At 46.4% G+C, this 14,584-nt stretch overlaps 1 protein-coding gene across 2 annotated transcripts in view; it reads left to right on the top strand.

Moving 5' to 3' along the window:
* Positions 1 to 14,327, top strand: part of CARS2 (cysteinyl-tRNA synthetase 2, mitochondrial) — a 59,477-nt gene extending 45,150 nt beyond the window's left edge. For both annotated transcript variants that reach the window (XM_050948923.1, XM_050948932.1), the window contains one exon: positions 14,116 to 14,327. In XM_050948923.1, the coding sequence (XP_050804880.1) occupies positions 14,116 to 14,190 (75 nt within the window). In that variant the 3' untranslated portion in view covers positions 14,191 to 14,327. The remainder of the gene's footprint in view (positions 1 to 14,115) is intronic.
* The last annotated feature ends 257 nt before the right edge of the window (positions 14,328 to 14,584 follow it).

Here is a 14,584-nt window from a genome sequence, read left to right on the forward strand (position 1 = left end):
CCGCCCTTACAACCAGTCTAGGCTGCGTGAGGACACTACCAGAAGGCGTGGCAGGGGGAATCGGCGGAGGCAGTCTGGTCCTCAAGGAACCCAATCAAGTGCCTCCTAAACCACCAACAGGGCCCAAACAAAACTTTTGATGGGACGTCCGAGGATGACCCACCAGTTATCCTACCGGATCCTTCTCCCTCCTTTTTCAACCGCCTCTCCCATTTCCTCCCTGCCTGGTCCCAGCTAACCTCAGATCGTTGGGTCCTCTGGATGGTGGAAGTGGGATATCACCTCCAGTTTGTTTCAAACCCCACCCCCACCCGTCCCTCTTCAGGGACCCCTTGTAATAACCTTAGTCCCAGATTTGGACCTTAGCGTCCAAAATATGGGGGTTAGCATGAAAACCTCCAAGCTTAGTTACCAGCTTGGACCTGGTACCTGCTGCCACCACCCAAAAAATTAGAGTGTTTTGGGGCACTCTGGTCCCCCTGAAAACCCTTTCCTGGGGACCCCAAGACCCAAATCCCTTGAGTCTCACAACAAAGGGAAATAATCCTTTTTCCCTTCCCCCCTCCAGGTGCTCCTGGAGAGATACACAGACACAAGTTCTGTGAATCCAAACAGAGTGAATCTCCCTCTCTGTTCCCAATCCTGGAAACAAAAAGTACTTTCCTATTCCCCCAGAGGGAATGCAAAGTCAGGCTAGCAATCCAACACACAAATCTCCCCTTGATTTCTTCCTCCCACCAATTCCCTGGTGAGTACAGACTCAATTTCCCTGAAGTAAAGAAAAACTCCAACAGGTCTTAAAAGAAAGCTTTATATAAAAAGGAAGAAAAATAAGTACAAATGTTCTCTCTGTATTTAGATGATACAACACAGGGTTAATTGCTTAAAAGAATATTGAATAAACAGCCTTATTCAAAAAGAATACAAATCAAAGCACTCCAGCACTTATATTCATGCAAATACCAAAGAAAAGAAACCATATAACTTACTATCTGATCTCTTTGTCCTTACACTTAGAAACAGAAGATTAGAAAACAGAACTACTTCTCCAAAGCTCAGAGAAGGCAGGCAGCCAGAAAACAAAGACAAAAACACTCAAATCCCTCCACCCAAAGTTGAAAAAATCCGGTTTCCTGATTGGTCCTCTGGTCAGGTGCTTCAGGTGAAAGAGACATTAACCCTTAGCTATCTGTTTATGACACGCCCCCCAAATTGCAGACAGTGGGGAAGCTCACTGGCGGCGATTTCCTTCTAGAACTTGAAAATAAACAGATTAATACAACACATACACCTTTACATATACTCCTAAGTATATAACTAACAGACTTCTACATTTTAAGAACACTTTTTAACTACTGAATTCTGGGAAACTCTCACGGGAGAGTGCATCAGCTACTTTGTTAGAAGCTCCTGTGATGTGTTGAATTTTAAAATCAAAATCTTGGAGAGCCAAACTCCAACGAAGAAGTTTCTTGTTGTTCCCCTTGGCAGTATGAAGCCACTGTAGTGCAGCATGGTCAGTTTGTAGTTGGAACCGCCGTCCCCAAACATATGGGCGTAGCTTTTCCAGGGCGTACACAATGGCATAGCATTCCTTTTCACTGACTGACCAGTGACTTTCCCTCTCAGACAGTTTCTTGCTGAGAAACACGACAGGATGGAAGTTGTGATCTGTTGCTTCCTGCATGAGCACTGCTCCTATACCACGCTCAGATGCATCGGTGGTTACTAGGAATGGCTTGTCAAAATCCGGGGCCCTGAGCACAGGGTCAGACATGAGCGTTGCCTTAAGTTGGGTAAAGGCCTTTTGACACTCATCAGTCCACTTAACTGCATTTGGCTGGGTCTTTTTGGTCAGGTCGGTCAGTGGGGCAGCGATTTGGCTGTAGTGGGGTACAAATCGCCTGTAGTATCCGGCCAAGCCTAAGAAGGATTGGACCTGCTTCTTTGACTTTGGGACAGGCCACTTTTGGATAGCATCCACCTTGGCCTGTAGGGGGTTTATGGTTCCTCGACCCACCTGGTGCCCCAGGTAAGTCACTCTGTTTTGGCCTATTTGACACTTTTTGGCCTTAACAGTTAGTCCTGCCTGCCTGATGCGCTCAAAGACCTTTTCCAGGTGTAGTAGGTGTTCGGGCCAGGAGTCTGAAAAAATGGCCACATCATCGAGGTAGGCAACTGCAAATTCTCCCAGTCCAGCTAGTAGACCATCTACCAGCCTCTGGAAGGTGGCGGGTGCATTTCGAAGGCCGAAAGGAAGGACATTGAATTCATACACCCCCGCATGTGTGACGAATGCTGACCTCTCCTTGGCAGGTTCATCTAGCGGTACTTGCCAGTACCCCTTGGTTAAGTCTATTGTAGAGATGAACTGGGCACGTCCCAACTTTTCCAATAGCTCATCGGTACGTGGCATTGGATAGTTGTCCGGACGAGTTACAGCATTTAGCTTACGGTAGTCCACGCAAAAGCGTATTTCCCCATCTGGTTTGGGTACCAGAACCACTGGAGATGGCCATGCACTGGTAGATGAGCGGATTATACCCATCTGTAGCATGTTCTGGATCTCCCGTTCTATAGCAGCTTGGGCATGAGGAGACACTCGGTAGGGTGGGGTTCTGATTGGGTGAGCATTACCTGTATCAATGGAGTGGTATGCCCGTTCAGTCCGTCCTGGGGTGGCTGAGAACAGTGGGGCGAAGCTAGTGCACAGCTCCTTGATTTGTTGCCGCTGCAGACGTTCCAGGGTGGTTGAGAGGTTCACCTCTTCCACGCCACCGTCTTTTTTCCCGTCGTAGTAGACACCGTCAGGCCACTCAGCATCCTCTCCCTGGACTGTAAACTGACAAACCTGTAAGTCTCTGGAATAGAAAGGCTTGAGAGAATTAACATGGTACACTTTAGGCTTTAGTGAGGAATTGGGAAATGCTATGAGGTAGTTTACAGCTCCCAGGCGCTCTTGGACCGTGAATGGCCCTTTCCATGATGCTTCCATCTTATGGGCCTGTTGCGCCTTCAAGACCATAACCTGGTCTCCTACCTTGAAGGAACGTTCTCTGGCATGTCTGTCATACCAGGCCTTTTGCTCTTCCTGAGCATCCTTTAGATTCTCTCTAGCAAGGGCTAAAGAGTGTCGGAGGGTGCTTTGTAGGTTGCTTACAAAGTCCAGAATGTTAGTTCCTGGAGAAGGCGTAAACCCCTCCCATTGCTGCTTTACCAACTGTAATGGCCCCTTAACCTCATGACCATACACAAGTTCAAATGGTGAAAACCCTAAACTGGGATGTGGTACAGCCCTGTAGGCAAACAGCAACTGCTGCAACACTAGGTCCCAATTATTGGAGAATTCGTTGATGAATTTTCGTATCATGGCCCCCAAAGGTCCATTGAACCTTTCCACCAGGCCATTGGTTTGATGGTGATATGGGGTGGCAACCAAGTGATTCACCCCATGAGTTTCCCACAGTTTTTCCATGGTCCCTGCCAGGAAATTAGACCCTGAATCTGTAAGGATGTCAGAGGGCCAACCTACCCTGGCAAAGATGTCTGTTAGGGCCAGGCACACAGTGTTAGCCCTGGTGTTGCCTAGAGCTACTGCTTCCGGCCATCGGGTAGCAAAGTCCACTAAAGTCAGTACGTACTGCTTTCCTCTGGGTGTCTTTTTTGGGAAAGGACCCAGAATATCCACAGCTACTCGCTGAAATGGGACCTCAATTATGGGGAGTGGCTGGAGAGGGGCCTTGACCTGGTCTTGAGGCTTTCCCACTCTTTGGCATACCTCACAAGACCGGACATACTTGGCAACGTCCTTGCCCATCCCCTCCCAGTGGAAGGACTTCCCCAACCGGTCCTTGGTTCTGTTCACCCCAGCATGGCCACTGGGATGATCATGGGCTAAGCTTAAGAGCTTCCCCCGGTACTTAGTTGGAACCACCAACTGTTTTTGCGGCTGCCATTCTTCCCGGTGTCCACCAGAAAGAATTTCCTTGTATAAAAGTCCTTGGTCTATAACAAACCGGGATCGATTAGAAGAGCTGAGAGGCGGTGGGGTGCTCCGTGCCGCCGCCCAAGCTTTCTGAAGGCTGTCATCCGCTTCCTGCTCAGCCTGGAACTGTTCCCTTGAGGCTGGGGTCACCAGTTCTTCCTCAGACTGTGGACTTGGGCTTGGTCCCTCTGGAAGCGATGTAGGTGATGGGGTTGTTTCCGTTGCTGGTGAACCGCTCTCCGCTGGTGCACCTGAGGGTATTTCAGGCTCTGGCTGAGCCTTTTGGGTATGGCTGTCTGTTGCTTCTGCCAGTTTTGGCTCGCTGGCGCCCTCTGGCGTTGAGTTTGAAGATGGGGTTGCAATGGCTGGTGCTGGTTGCTGTTCCAGTTCCGGGCCTGGGACTGGAGGTGCTGTGGCTGTTTCAGTGGTTGGCATGGAATCCGGGTCCACTACCTCTGTCTGGGTCTCTGGTAACACAGACGGGGCCTCTGTGGACGGCTCAGGAACAGGAATGGGTCTGGAAGCTTGCCTGGTTTGGCTACGTGTAACCATTCCCACTCTCTTGGCCCGCCTCACCTGGTTGGCCAAGTCTTCCCCCAGTAGCATGGGGATAGGATAATTGTCATAGACTGCAAAAGTCCACATTCCTGACCAGCCTTTGTACTGGACAGGCAGTTGAGCTGTAGGCAAGTCTACAGCTTGTGACATGAAGGGGTAAATTGTAACTTTGGCCTTTGGGTTGATGAATTTGGGGTCAACGAAGGATTGGTGGATAGCTGACACTTGTGCCCCCGTGTCTCTCCACGCAGTAACCTTCTTTCCGCCCACTCTCAAATTTTCCCTTCGCTCCAAGGGTATTTGAGAGGCATCCGGGCCTGGGGATCTTTGGTGTGATGGTGGTGTAATGAATTGCACTCGCATGGTGTTCTTGGGACAGTTGGCCTTGATATGTCCCAGTTCATTACACTTAAAGCATCTTCCATCTGATGGGTCACTGGGCCGAGGTGAGTTACTGGAGACTGGTGAGGTTGAAGGGTAGGGTATCTGTGGCTTTACTTGGGTGGTATGTGGGGTCTTTGGCTGTCCTCGGTTGTAGGGTTTATGGTCTGTGTGCCCCCTGTGGTAATCGTTCCCCTTGACAGTAGCTTTCTTGCTTTCTGCCAGTTCCATCCATTTGGCTCCAATCTCCCCCGCCTCAGCGATATTCTTGGGGTTTCCATCTTGTATGTACCGTGTGATGTCTTCAGGAACACCATCCAAGAACTGCTCCATTTGTATGAGGAGGTTCAGTTCTTCCAAGGTTTGAATGTTGTTTCCTGTTAGCCAGGCCTCATAGTTTTTTGCAATGTAGTAGGCGTGTTTGGGAAATGACTCCTCTGGTTTCCACTTTTGGTTTCTGAAACGCCGACGGGCATGATCTGGGGTTATCCCCATCCTGTATCTGGCCTTGGTTAGAAAAAGTTTATAGTCATTCATTTGGTGCTTAGGCATTTCAGCTGCCACCTCTGCTAAAGGTCCACTGAGCTGTGACCTCAATTCTACCATGTACTGGTCTTCGGGAATGCTGTACCCAAGACAGGCTCTTTCAAAATTTTCCAAGAAGGCCTCGGTGTCATCACCTGCCTTGTAGGTGGGAAATTTCCTGGGCTGTGGAGCAATATGTGGCGCCGGGTTGTTAGGGTTGGCTGGAGTCTGTTGCTTAGCCTTTTCTAATTCCATGGCCTGTTGGTGGGCTTCCCTCTGGAGTTCTATCTGTCTTCTGTGGGCTGCCTCTTCTTCTGCTTGCTTCCTTCTGTGGGCCACCTCTTCTTCTTCTAGTTTTCTTTTGTGTGCTGCCTCTTTGGCTGCCTCTTTGATCTGTTCTTCTCTTTCTTTCATCTCCATCTGTCGCCTGTGTTCAGCTTCTTTGATTTGTTCTTCGGCCGCAATTTTTGCCTTAGAAGTCATGATTCCTGTTTTCTTGTGTTGGGGTGCCCTCCGGTGTTTATCTTCTGAACTGCAGGTTCTCTGTTGCCTCCTGAAGTCTGCCTAGCAACAGTGCTTTTTTCCTTTTCTCTCTCTAGCTAATCTTCAATGTCAAGTAAACCTGAAAAACCACTTTATTTGCATTCATATAGTGCTGGTATGACTCTCAATGGGAGTGCTATTGTGTGACAAAAGACTGTTAATAGTCCTTAACGACTTCTGCTTAACATGCAAGCCACAAACTGCCAGAGAGAGCAGAAAAAAAAAATTTCTCTCTGGTTCCCTTTTAAAACCAACTGCTTCTCTCTGCTAAAAAGCCCTTAGCAGAGAAAAGAAAAATACAATATTTCTACTGGCTTCTGGATTCTGTCTATCTCCCACCGCTGCTACTCATGTAATAACCTTAGTCCCAGATTTGGACCTTAGCGTCCAAAATATGGGGGTTAGCATGAAAACCTCCAAGCTTAGTTACCAGCTTGGACCTGGTACCTGCTGCCACCACCCAAAAAATTAGAGTGTTTTGGGGCACTCTGGTCCCCCTGAAAACCCTTTCCTGGGGACCCCAAGACCCAAATCCCTTGAGTCTCACAACAAAGGGAAATAATCCTTTTTCCCTTCCCCCCTCCAGGTGCTCCTGGAGAGATACACAGACACAAGTTCTGTGAATCCAAACAGAGTGAATCTCCCTCTCTGTTCCCAATCCTGGAAACAAAAAGTACTTTCCTATTCCCCCAGAGGGAATGCAAAGTCAGGCTAGCAATCCAACACACAAATCTCCCCTTGATTTCTTCCTCCCACCAATTCCCTGGTGAGTACAGACTCAATTTCCCTGAAGTAAAGAAAAACTCCAACAGGTCTTAAAAGAAAGCTTTATATAAAAAGGAAGAAAAATAAGTACAAATGTTCTCTCTGTATTTAGATGATACAACACAGGGTTAATTGCTTAAAAGAATATTGAATAAACAGCCTTATTCAAAAAGAATACAAATCAAAGCACTCCAGCACTTATATTCATGCAAATACCAAAGAAAAGAAACCATATAACTTACTATCTGATCTCTTTGTCCTTACACTTAGAAACAGAAGATTAGAAAACAGAACTACTTCTCCAAAGCTCAGAGAAGGCAGGCAGCCAGAAAACAAAGACAAAAACACTCAAATCCCTCCACCCAAAGTTGAAAAAATCCGGTTTCCTGATTGGTCCTCTGGTCAGGTGCTTCAGGTGAAAGAGACATTAACCCTTAGCTATCTGTTTATGACACCCCTCTCACGAGCAAGTCCTCTTACAAGAGGTCCAGGTGCTCCTAAAACTGGGAGCCATAGAGGAGGTGCCAGAAGACATGAGGGGCAAGGGGTTCTATTCCCACTACTTCTTAATCCCCAAGGCAAAGGGAGGTCTACGACCGATCCTAGACCTGCGAGAACTCAACAAATTCCTGATAAAGCTGAAGTTCCGCATGGTATCCCTGGGGACCATCATCCCATCCCTGGATCCAGGAGACTGGTATGCTGCCCTCGATATGAAGGACGCTTATTTCCACATCGCCATTTATCCACCACACAGACGATACCTCTGTTTTGTGGTCAACCACCAACACTTTCAGTTCACGGTACTTCCCTTTGACCTTTCAACAGCTCCAAGGGTCTTCACCAAATGCATGGCTGTAGTAGCCGCCTCCCTCCGGCGTTGTCGAGTACACGTCTACTCGTATCTCGACAATTGGCTCATTCAAGGGACTTCCCAGTCACAAGTATCGCAGCACCTGTGCATCGTCAGAGACCTCTTCGGGAGCCTAGGCCTCATGATCAACACAGAAAAGTCTACTCTGACACCCACGCAGAGAATAGACTTCATCAGAGCTGTTCTGGACTCCAGTCTGGCCAGAGCCTGCCTCCTCCAGTTGCGTTTTCAAACGATGGCTTCAATAATTCGACGTCTTCAGTCCTTTCCAACAACGTTGGTGCACACTTGCCTTGGCCTAATAGGTCACATGGCCTCCTGCACCTTCGTGACCAAGTACGCGAGGCTACGTCTCCATCCCTTCCAAACCTGGCTGGCTTTAATATACCGTCCACACAGAGACAGTCTGGATTCAGTGCTCACTATCCCCAGGAAGGTTCTCGACTCTCTCACTTGGTGGTTAGACCCCTCTCTGGTTTGCGCAGGGATGCCATTTCACCCACCGCAACTCTCCGTGGCCCTAACCACAGACGCGTCATCTCTGGGTTGGGGTGCCCACCTCGGGAGCCTTCACACTCAAGGCCTCTGGTTGCCCCAAGAGCTGGCCCTGCACATCAACGTGAGGGAGCTGAGAGCAGTCCGTCTAGCATGCCAGGTGTTTCGGGACCATCTACAAGGCCGTTGTGTACCTGTGTTCACGGACAACACAACGGCCATGTTTTACATAAACAAGCAGGGCAGAGCATGCTCCTCCCTCCTTTGTCAAGAAGCCATTCGCCTCTGGGACTTTTGCATAGCCCACTATCGATTTGGTAGTGTCTTTTTCTTCCACGAGTCCAGAACACGCTGGCAGATCACCTCAGCAGGTCCTTCCTGTCTCACGAGTGGTCAGTATACCCGGATGTTATCCATTCTGTTTTCCGGAGGTGGGGCTTTCCCCACATGGCATCTCCTGTTCTCTCGAGAGGCAAGGATGTCTAAGTGTTCTGCTCCTTCCAAGGATGCTCCCCGGGCTCCCTCTCAGATGCATTCCTGATCCCATGGAAGAGGCACCTACTTCATGCCTTCCCACCGTTTCCGCTCGTCCACAGAGTCCTACTCAAGCTCCGCAGGGACAGAGCCCACCTGATCCTCATTGCTCCAGCATGGCCGAGGCAGCATTGCTACACCCTGTTGTTCGACCTCTCAGTGGCAGACCCGATCCCCCTGCCACTGTGGTTGGACATCATAACACAGGACTTCGAGAGGCTTCACCATCCAGACCTGCAATCCCTTCATCTCGCGGCATGGCTGCTGTGTGGTTGAGCCAGTCTGAGTTGCGTTGCTCTGCCTCAGTACAACAGGTGCTCTTGGGCAGTAGGAAACCTTCCACGAGGACAACATATCTCGCCAAGTGGAAGCGTTTCTCCTACTAGTGTGCTCAAAATAACTTAGTCCCCGGACAGGTATCTGTCCCGGATTACCTATGGTCCCTGAAAGAGCAGGGCCTGGCGGCGTCTTCTGTAAAGGTGCATTTGGCAGCTATTTCCGCCTTCTACCCAGGGGAAAGTTCATGACCCTTGCACTTTCTCACCCCATAGTTTCCAGGTTCCTTAAGTGATTGGAGCGGTCGTACCCTCAAGTCAGACGCCTGACCCCTACCTGGGATCTAAGCCCCTTTTGAGCCTCTGGCCTCCTGCTCGCTGCTGTACCTCTCCTGGAAGACAGCCTTCCTTGTCGCTATCACCTCGGCAAGACGAGTATCGGAGCTTTGGGCTTTGACAGCGGATCCCCTGTATACAGTATTCCACAAGGACAAGGTACAGCTGCGACCGCACGCCTCTTTCCTCCTCAAGGTGGTGTCTGCCTTTCATGTCAATCAAGACATCTTTCTCCCAGTCTTTTTCCCCGAAGCCGCACTCATCACGTCGGGAACAACAACTGCATACCTTGGATGTCCGCAAGGCTCTCGCCTTTTACATCGAGAGGACCAGACCCTTCCGACGTTCGCCTCAGCTCTTTCTAGTGGTGGCAGACTGGATGAAAGGCATGCTGGTCTCTTCCCAAAGAATTTCATCTTGGGTGACATCCTGCATCCGAACATGCTATGAATTGGCTCACTTTCCGGCTAGCCATCTCACCGCCCATTCTACTCGGGCGCAAGCCTCATCTGCCGCTTTCCTGGCCCATGTTGCGCGGCTACCTGGTCATCGATTCACACCTTTGCCTCACATTACGCATTGGTTCAGCAGTCCAGAGACGATGCAGCCTTTGGCTCAGCAGTTTTGCATTCTGCAACGTCTCACTCCGACCCCACCGCCTAGGTAAGGCTTGGGAATCACCTAATTGGAATCGATATGAGAAAGCACTCTAAGAAAAGACGGTTACTCACCTTTGTAACTGTTGTTCTTCGAGATGTGTAGCTCATATCCATTCCAAACCCGCCCTCCTTCCCCACTGTCAGAGCAGCCAGCAAGAAGGAACTGAAGGGCCGTTGGGTCAGCAGGGGTATATATCCGGCGCTATAGCGGTGCCACTCCCAGGGGTGACCCAGCCGACCCACCGAGTGTTGCTAGGGTAAAAATCTTCCGACGAGCGTGCACGTGGCGCGCGCACACCTAATTGAAATGGATATGAGCAACACATCTCGAAGAAAAACAGTTACAAAGGTGAGTAACCGTCTTTTTATATACTTGTAAATTATGTCCCCTGTCAGTCTTTTCTTTTCCAGACTAAACAAACCCAGTTTTTTTAAATCTTTCCTCATAGGTCATGTTTTCTGGACCTTAATCATTTTTGCTCTTCTCTGGACTTTCTCCAGTGTCAGACAGCATTTATTTTTGCCCTTTTCACACGCTTTGTCAGTATCTCTCAGTACTTGCTCTACGCTGCGTGCATTTGGACAAGTAGTGGGTAGAAATGAAGTGGTCGTGTACGATCAATCCGTTAGCTTTATATTCTTCCCCCACCTCTCTACTGCAGCTGTGGCTACTTGTGTAATTACTAAGAGCTTATTGTTTAGCTGTTAAAACATTCTCTGCCATATTCTGAAATCCCCATCTGGCCTTTTAGCTGGATTAAACAAGGGCCAGTGATGGTTATGATGTAGAATGGTAGCAATTTGGAGTAGGCTTGACAAGAAGCAGGGACACTATCTGCACTGATCTTTCATGCTCTTTGTTAACTTTGGTTTTGGATAGGAAGGTGGGGCTTTCCTCCTAGAAGTCATTGTGAAAAGCAACCTCAGTCCTCTCACTTAAATAGGACAGTGCAGAAGGAATGGAACTAAGTGCCTGTAGCCGCCTTCTTTTCTAGCCTCTCTCTCTGCCTCTAGTCTGTCCATAATGCCACTGTTGAATTATTTGTCTTTTCCCTTTCTCCAGCCATATTTCCCCTTAAAAAAACACCTTAATTGGCTCATTCTCATCTTCCATCATTTCAAGAGGTGCCTTCTCTCCTTCAAGAGATTATGTAATCTCCCTCAATCCAATACTGCTCCTCCCATTCCTCTTGCCTTGCTATCCTTTCCAACGCTTCAGCCCTGTAATTGTAGCACAAGTATTCAGATCTGTGTTACAGTCAGACATCCCCTTGTTCTCAGCCCTTGCAAAACTGAGCCACTGAACTTTTGAGGCTCATCACTTAGAGCTGGGACTAGCAGTGACACAGATGAATTTCTGTTTTAAGCAGCTACAGTCTAAAACAGGTGATAGATTTGGTCAGACACTTTATGCTATTTTACTTGTTTCCAACATGGAGAACAAGAAGTAATGGTCTCAAGTTGCAGTGAGGGAGGTTTAGGTTGGATATTAGGAAAAACTATTTCACGAGGAGGGTGGTGAAGCACTGGAATAGGTTACCTAGGGAGGTGGTGGAATCTCCATCCTTAGAGATTTTTAAGGCCTGGCTTGACAAGCCCTGTCTAGGATGATTTAGTTGGGGATTGGTCCTGCTTTGAGCGGAGAGTTCGACTCGATGACCTCCTGAGGTCCCTTCCAACCCTGACATTCTGTGATTCTTGTAGAGCTATATTGACAAAGTCTTAGCCACAAATTATTCGTTGTATGGCCTTGCCTGCACTACTTTGTGCCAAAAATATCCCATTGTTTCAGCAACAGCAGGAATGTTGCTGTAGAAAAGATGCTGGTGGCCGCCTGAATCCTATTTACACCAGCACTTTTATTGGGACCGATGGTGGGAAATTACTGACAAAAAAGCCTCATGTAGAGACGGCCGTGGTTATAAAGTGAGACATGTTCCTGCTGTCTTTTTAAAATAAGAATGTAAGAACTATTTGGAATCTGTCAACAGTAACCACTTAAAATTTTTTTTTTTGATAGTACCTGCACTAAAGAGGAGCCAGTAAAACTCCCAAGTTCTAATTCCTAGAATGCTAATAAGTTAGTTTGTCTTTATTAATTTGAATTTAGCCTCAAATAAATCACTAGAGACTTTTTTTCCTGAAAGCTTATTTTCTTAAACTATATAAAAATATTCAAACTTCTTTAAAAATGTATCCTCAAAATCTGATTTACATAATACCATAATGTTACAAAAGGATTTGTCCCTTTATTGGCTCAGATACTGAAGGTACGGATTTCGTCCAGTGTCTCACTCTTGTTGCTGATACAGATTAATTAACTTTACTCAGTTTTTTAAATAATGTAACTTTATTTGGTAACTCTTGCATGTACTTCACATTTCTCTGTAGAAAGCTAATTTCAGGTTTAATAGAACTGAATTCTTTTTGACTAACACAGCTCATGCTGACAAATAATCTATTGCTCTGTTCAATCTGTTCATGTATCAAACTCTATTTTTCTGTTCTATATGTATTTAATACCTCATACTACTTTAAATATTCCTCATTATTACCAGTCAAACTTGGTAGATCTGAAAATTCCATTACTGGCTTGTTGAACTCTTCAGAGGCACTTTCAGTTTATTTCCCAAAACTGCAGTCGAATGGCTACGTAATAATAGTAGGCAGAAGTGACTAGTTGGGACTATCATACAAAGATATTTTATTAAAAATATTCAACCTTGCTTCATTCTTTTAAAGTTTAAAGAGCTCAAAATGTACTAGGCAGTTTATTCTCATTTAGGGGCCATAAAGGAGGCCCCTTTTATTTCTGCAAAAGTTATAAACATGAAAACCTATTCTGACAAAGAGAAGGTACACACTATTGTTTTAAAAAACAGTAGGCATTAGAGTATCTTCATCACCTAATCAATATTCTTCTCCTATCACAGAATGTGGTCTCAGCAATGTTTCAGAACTGAAGTTGCAATATTTTTCTCATGCCAATGCCATATTAATTTAAACTAAATGGAGTTTCCACTAGCCCCTCCCCAATAACGTAGCCATCATTTTGAAAAATTATTGTTCGGTCTTTGCCTCTTCACCCAAAGTAACTTGATCTTTTCTGTGAAAAGATAGGACCACCTTTTTCTTTTAACTTGATCAATAGCAATGCTATTGACGCTTGTGTGAAGGTCTTTTCCCCACTTTGAACTTTAGCGTCCAAAAAGTGGGACCTGCATGATCACTTTTAAGCTTAATTACGGTACACTGCCACCAGCCAAAATACAGTGTTTAGCACACTTCCTGTTCCCCCAAGACCCAAACCCCTCGGGTCTTAAAACAAGGAGAAAAAAACCGTTTCCCCTCCTTCCCCCTCCCTGGGTTGCCTTGGGACGCTATACAGATCCAAACTCCTTGGATCTTAAAACAAAGAGGAAGTAACCTTCCCTTCCTTTCACCCCCCCCACCAATCCTTGGTGAGTTTAGACTCAATCCCTTAGATTCCAAAACAAGGAAAAATCAATCAGGTTCTTAAGAAAGCAAGCTTTTAATTAAAGAACGAAAAAGTAAAAATTATCTCCGTAAAATCAGGATGGTAAATGCTTACAGGGTATTTAGATTCATATAGACTAGAGGGACTCCCCCCCAAGCCCCAGCCTGAGATTCAAAGTTACAGCAAACAGGTAAAAATCCTGCCAGCAAAAGACACATTTAGAAGTTAAGAAAACAAACATAAGACTAATCCGCCTTTCCTGGCTAGTACTTACTATTTTGAAACATGAGAGACTGATTCAGGAAGATTGGAGAAAACCTGGGTGTACGTCTGGTCCCTCTTAACCCCAAGAGCGAACGACGAACAAAAAAAACAGCACAAACACAGACTTCCTTCCACCAAGATTTGAAAGTATCTTGTCCCCCAATTGGTCCTCTGGTCAGGTGTCAGCCAGGTTTACTGAGCTTCTTAACCCTTTACAGGTAAGAGAGACATTAACCCTTAACTATCTGTTTATGACAGCTTGGAAATACAGCTTTCTAATAATCAAGTACCTGCTTGTTTGTTTTTTTTGCCTTTTGAGTTTAATACAGAATGTTTCAGATTCACTTAGACTGCTTCTAGGGATTTAAATAATTTAACCAGGTACAAAGTACTGTGTGTATTAAAAAATTTACTGGGTTTGACCCACTTATTTATCCTTACAGGACAGGGGTACTACTTCTACGTGGGAAGTGGTGGATCAACGAAGAGAAGAGCAAAGAACTGAAACTGGCAGCTGATATAGCACAGGAACATGAGTGGACTGATCATGTTGCAATGAATGCTTTAGGAACAACTAAATTAATTATTTCCCAATCAAAGTTTCAAAAAGGAACCTTACAGAAATGTGTCTAATAATAAAGAGTGTTAACTTAAATACCTCTCTGCTTGCCACAACTTGCTTTTTCCCTTTGAGACGTCATTGGTCGTTTTCTGCATCTATTGTGAAATAAGCTGGTAGTAACGTAGGTGGTTTTGTTCAAGTAATGCAACAATAAACACAACTGAACAGCTGTAAAATGGGATCTATAATCCTAGTAATTAGCCTATGAGCCAGGTTCACATATTTTAAATAGGTACTCAGAACAAGAGTGCAGCTCTGAAGTTCCCTTTGCTCCTGCTGATTATTCATGC

The sequence above is a fragment of the Gopherus flavomarginatus genome, chromosome 1, assembly GCF_025201925.1.
Source record: "Gopherus flavomarginatus isolate rGopFla2 chromosome 1, rGopFla2.mat.asm, whole genome shotgun sequence".
Taxonomy (NCBI): domain Eukaryota; kingdom Metazoa; phylum Chordata; order Testudines; family Testudinidae; genus Gopherus; species Gopherus flavomarginatus.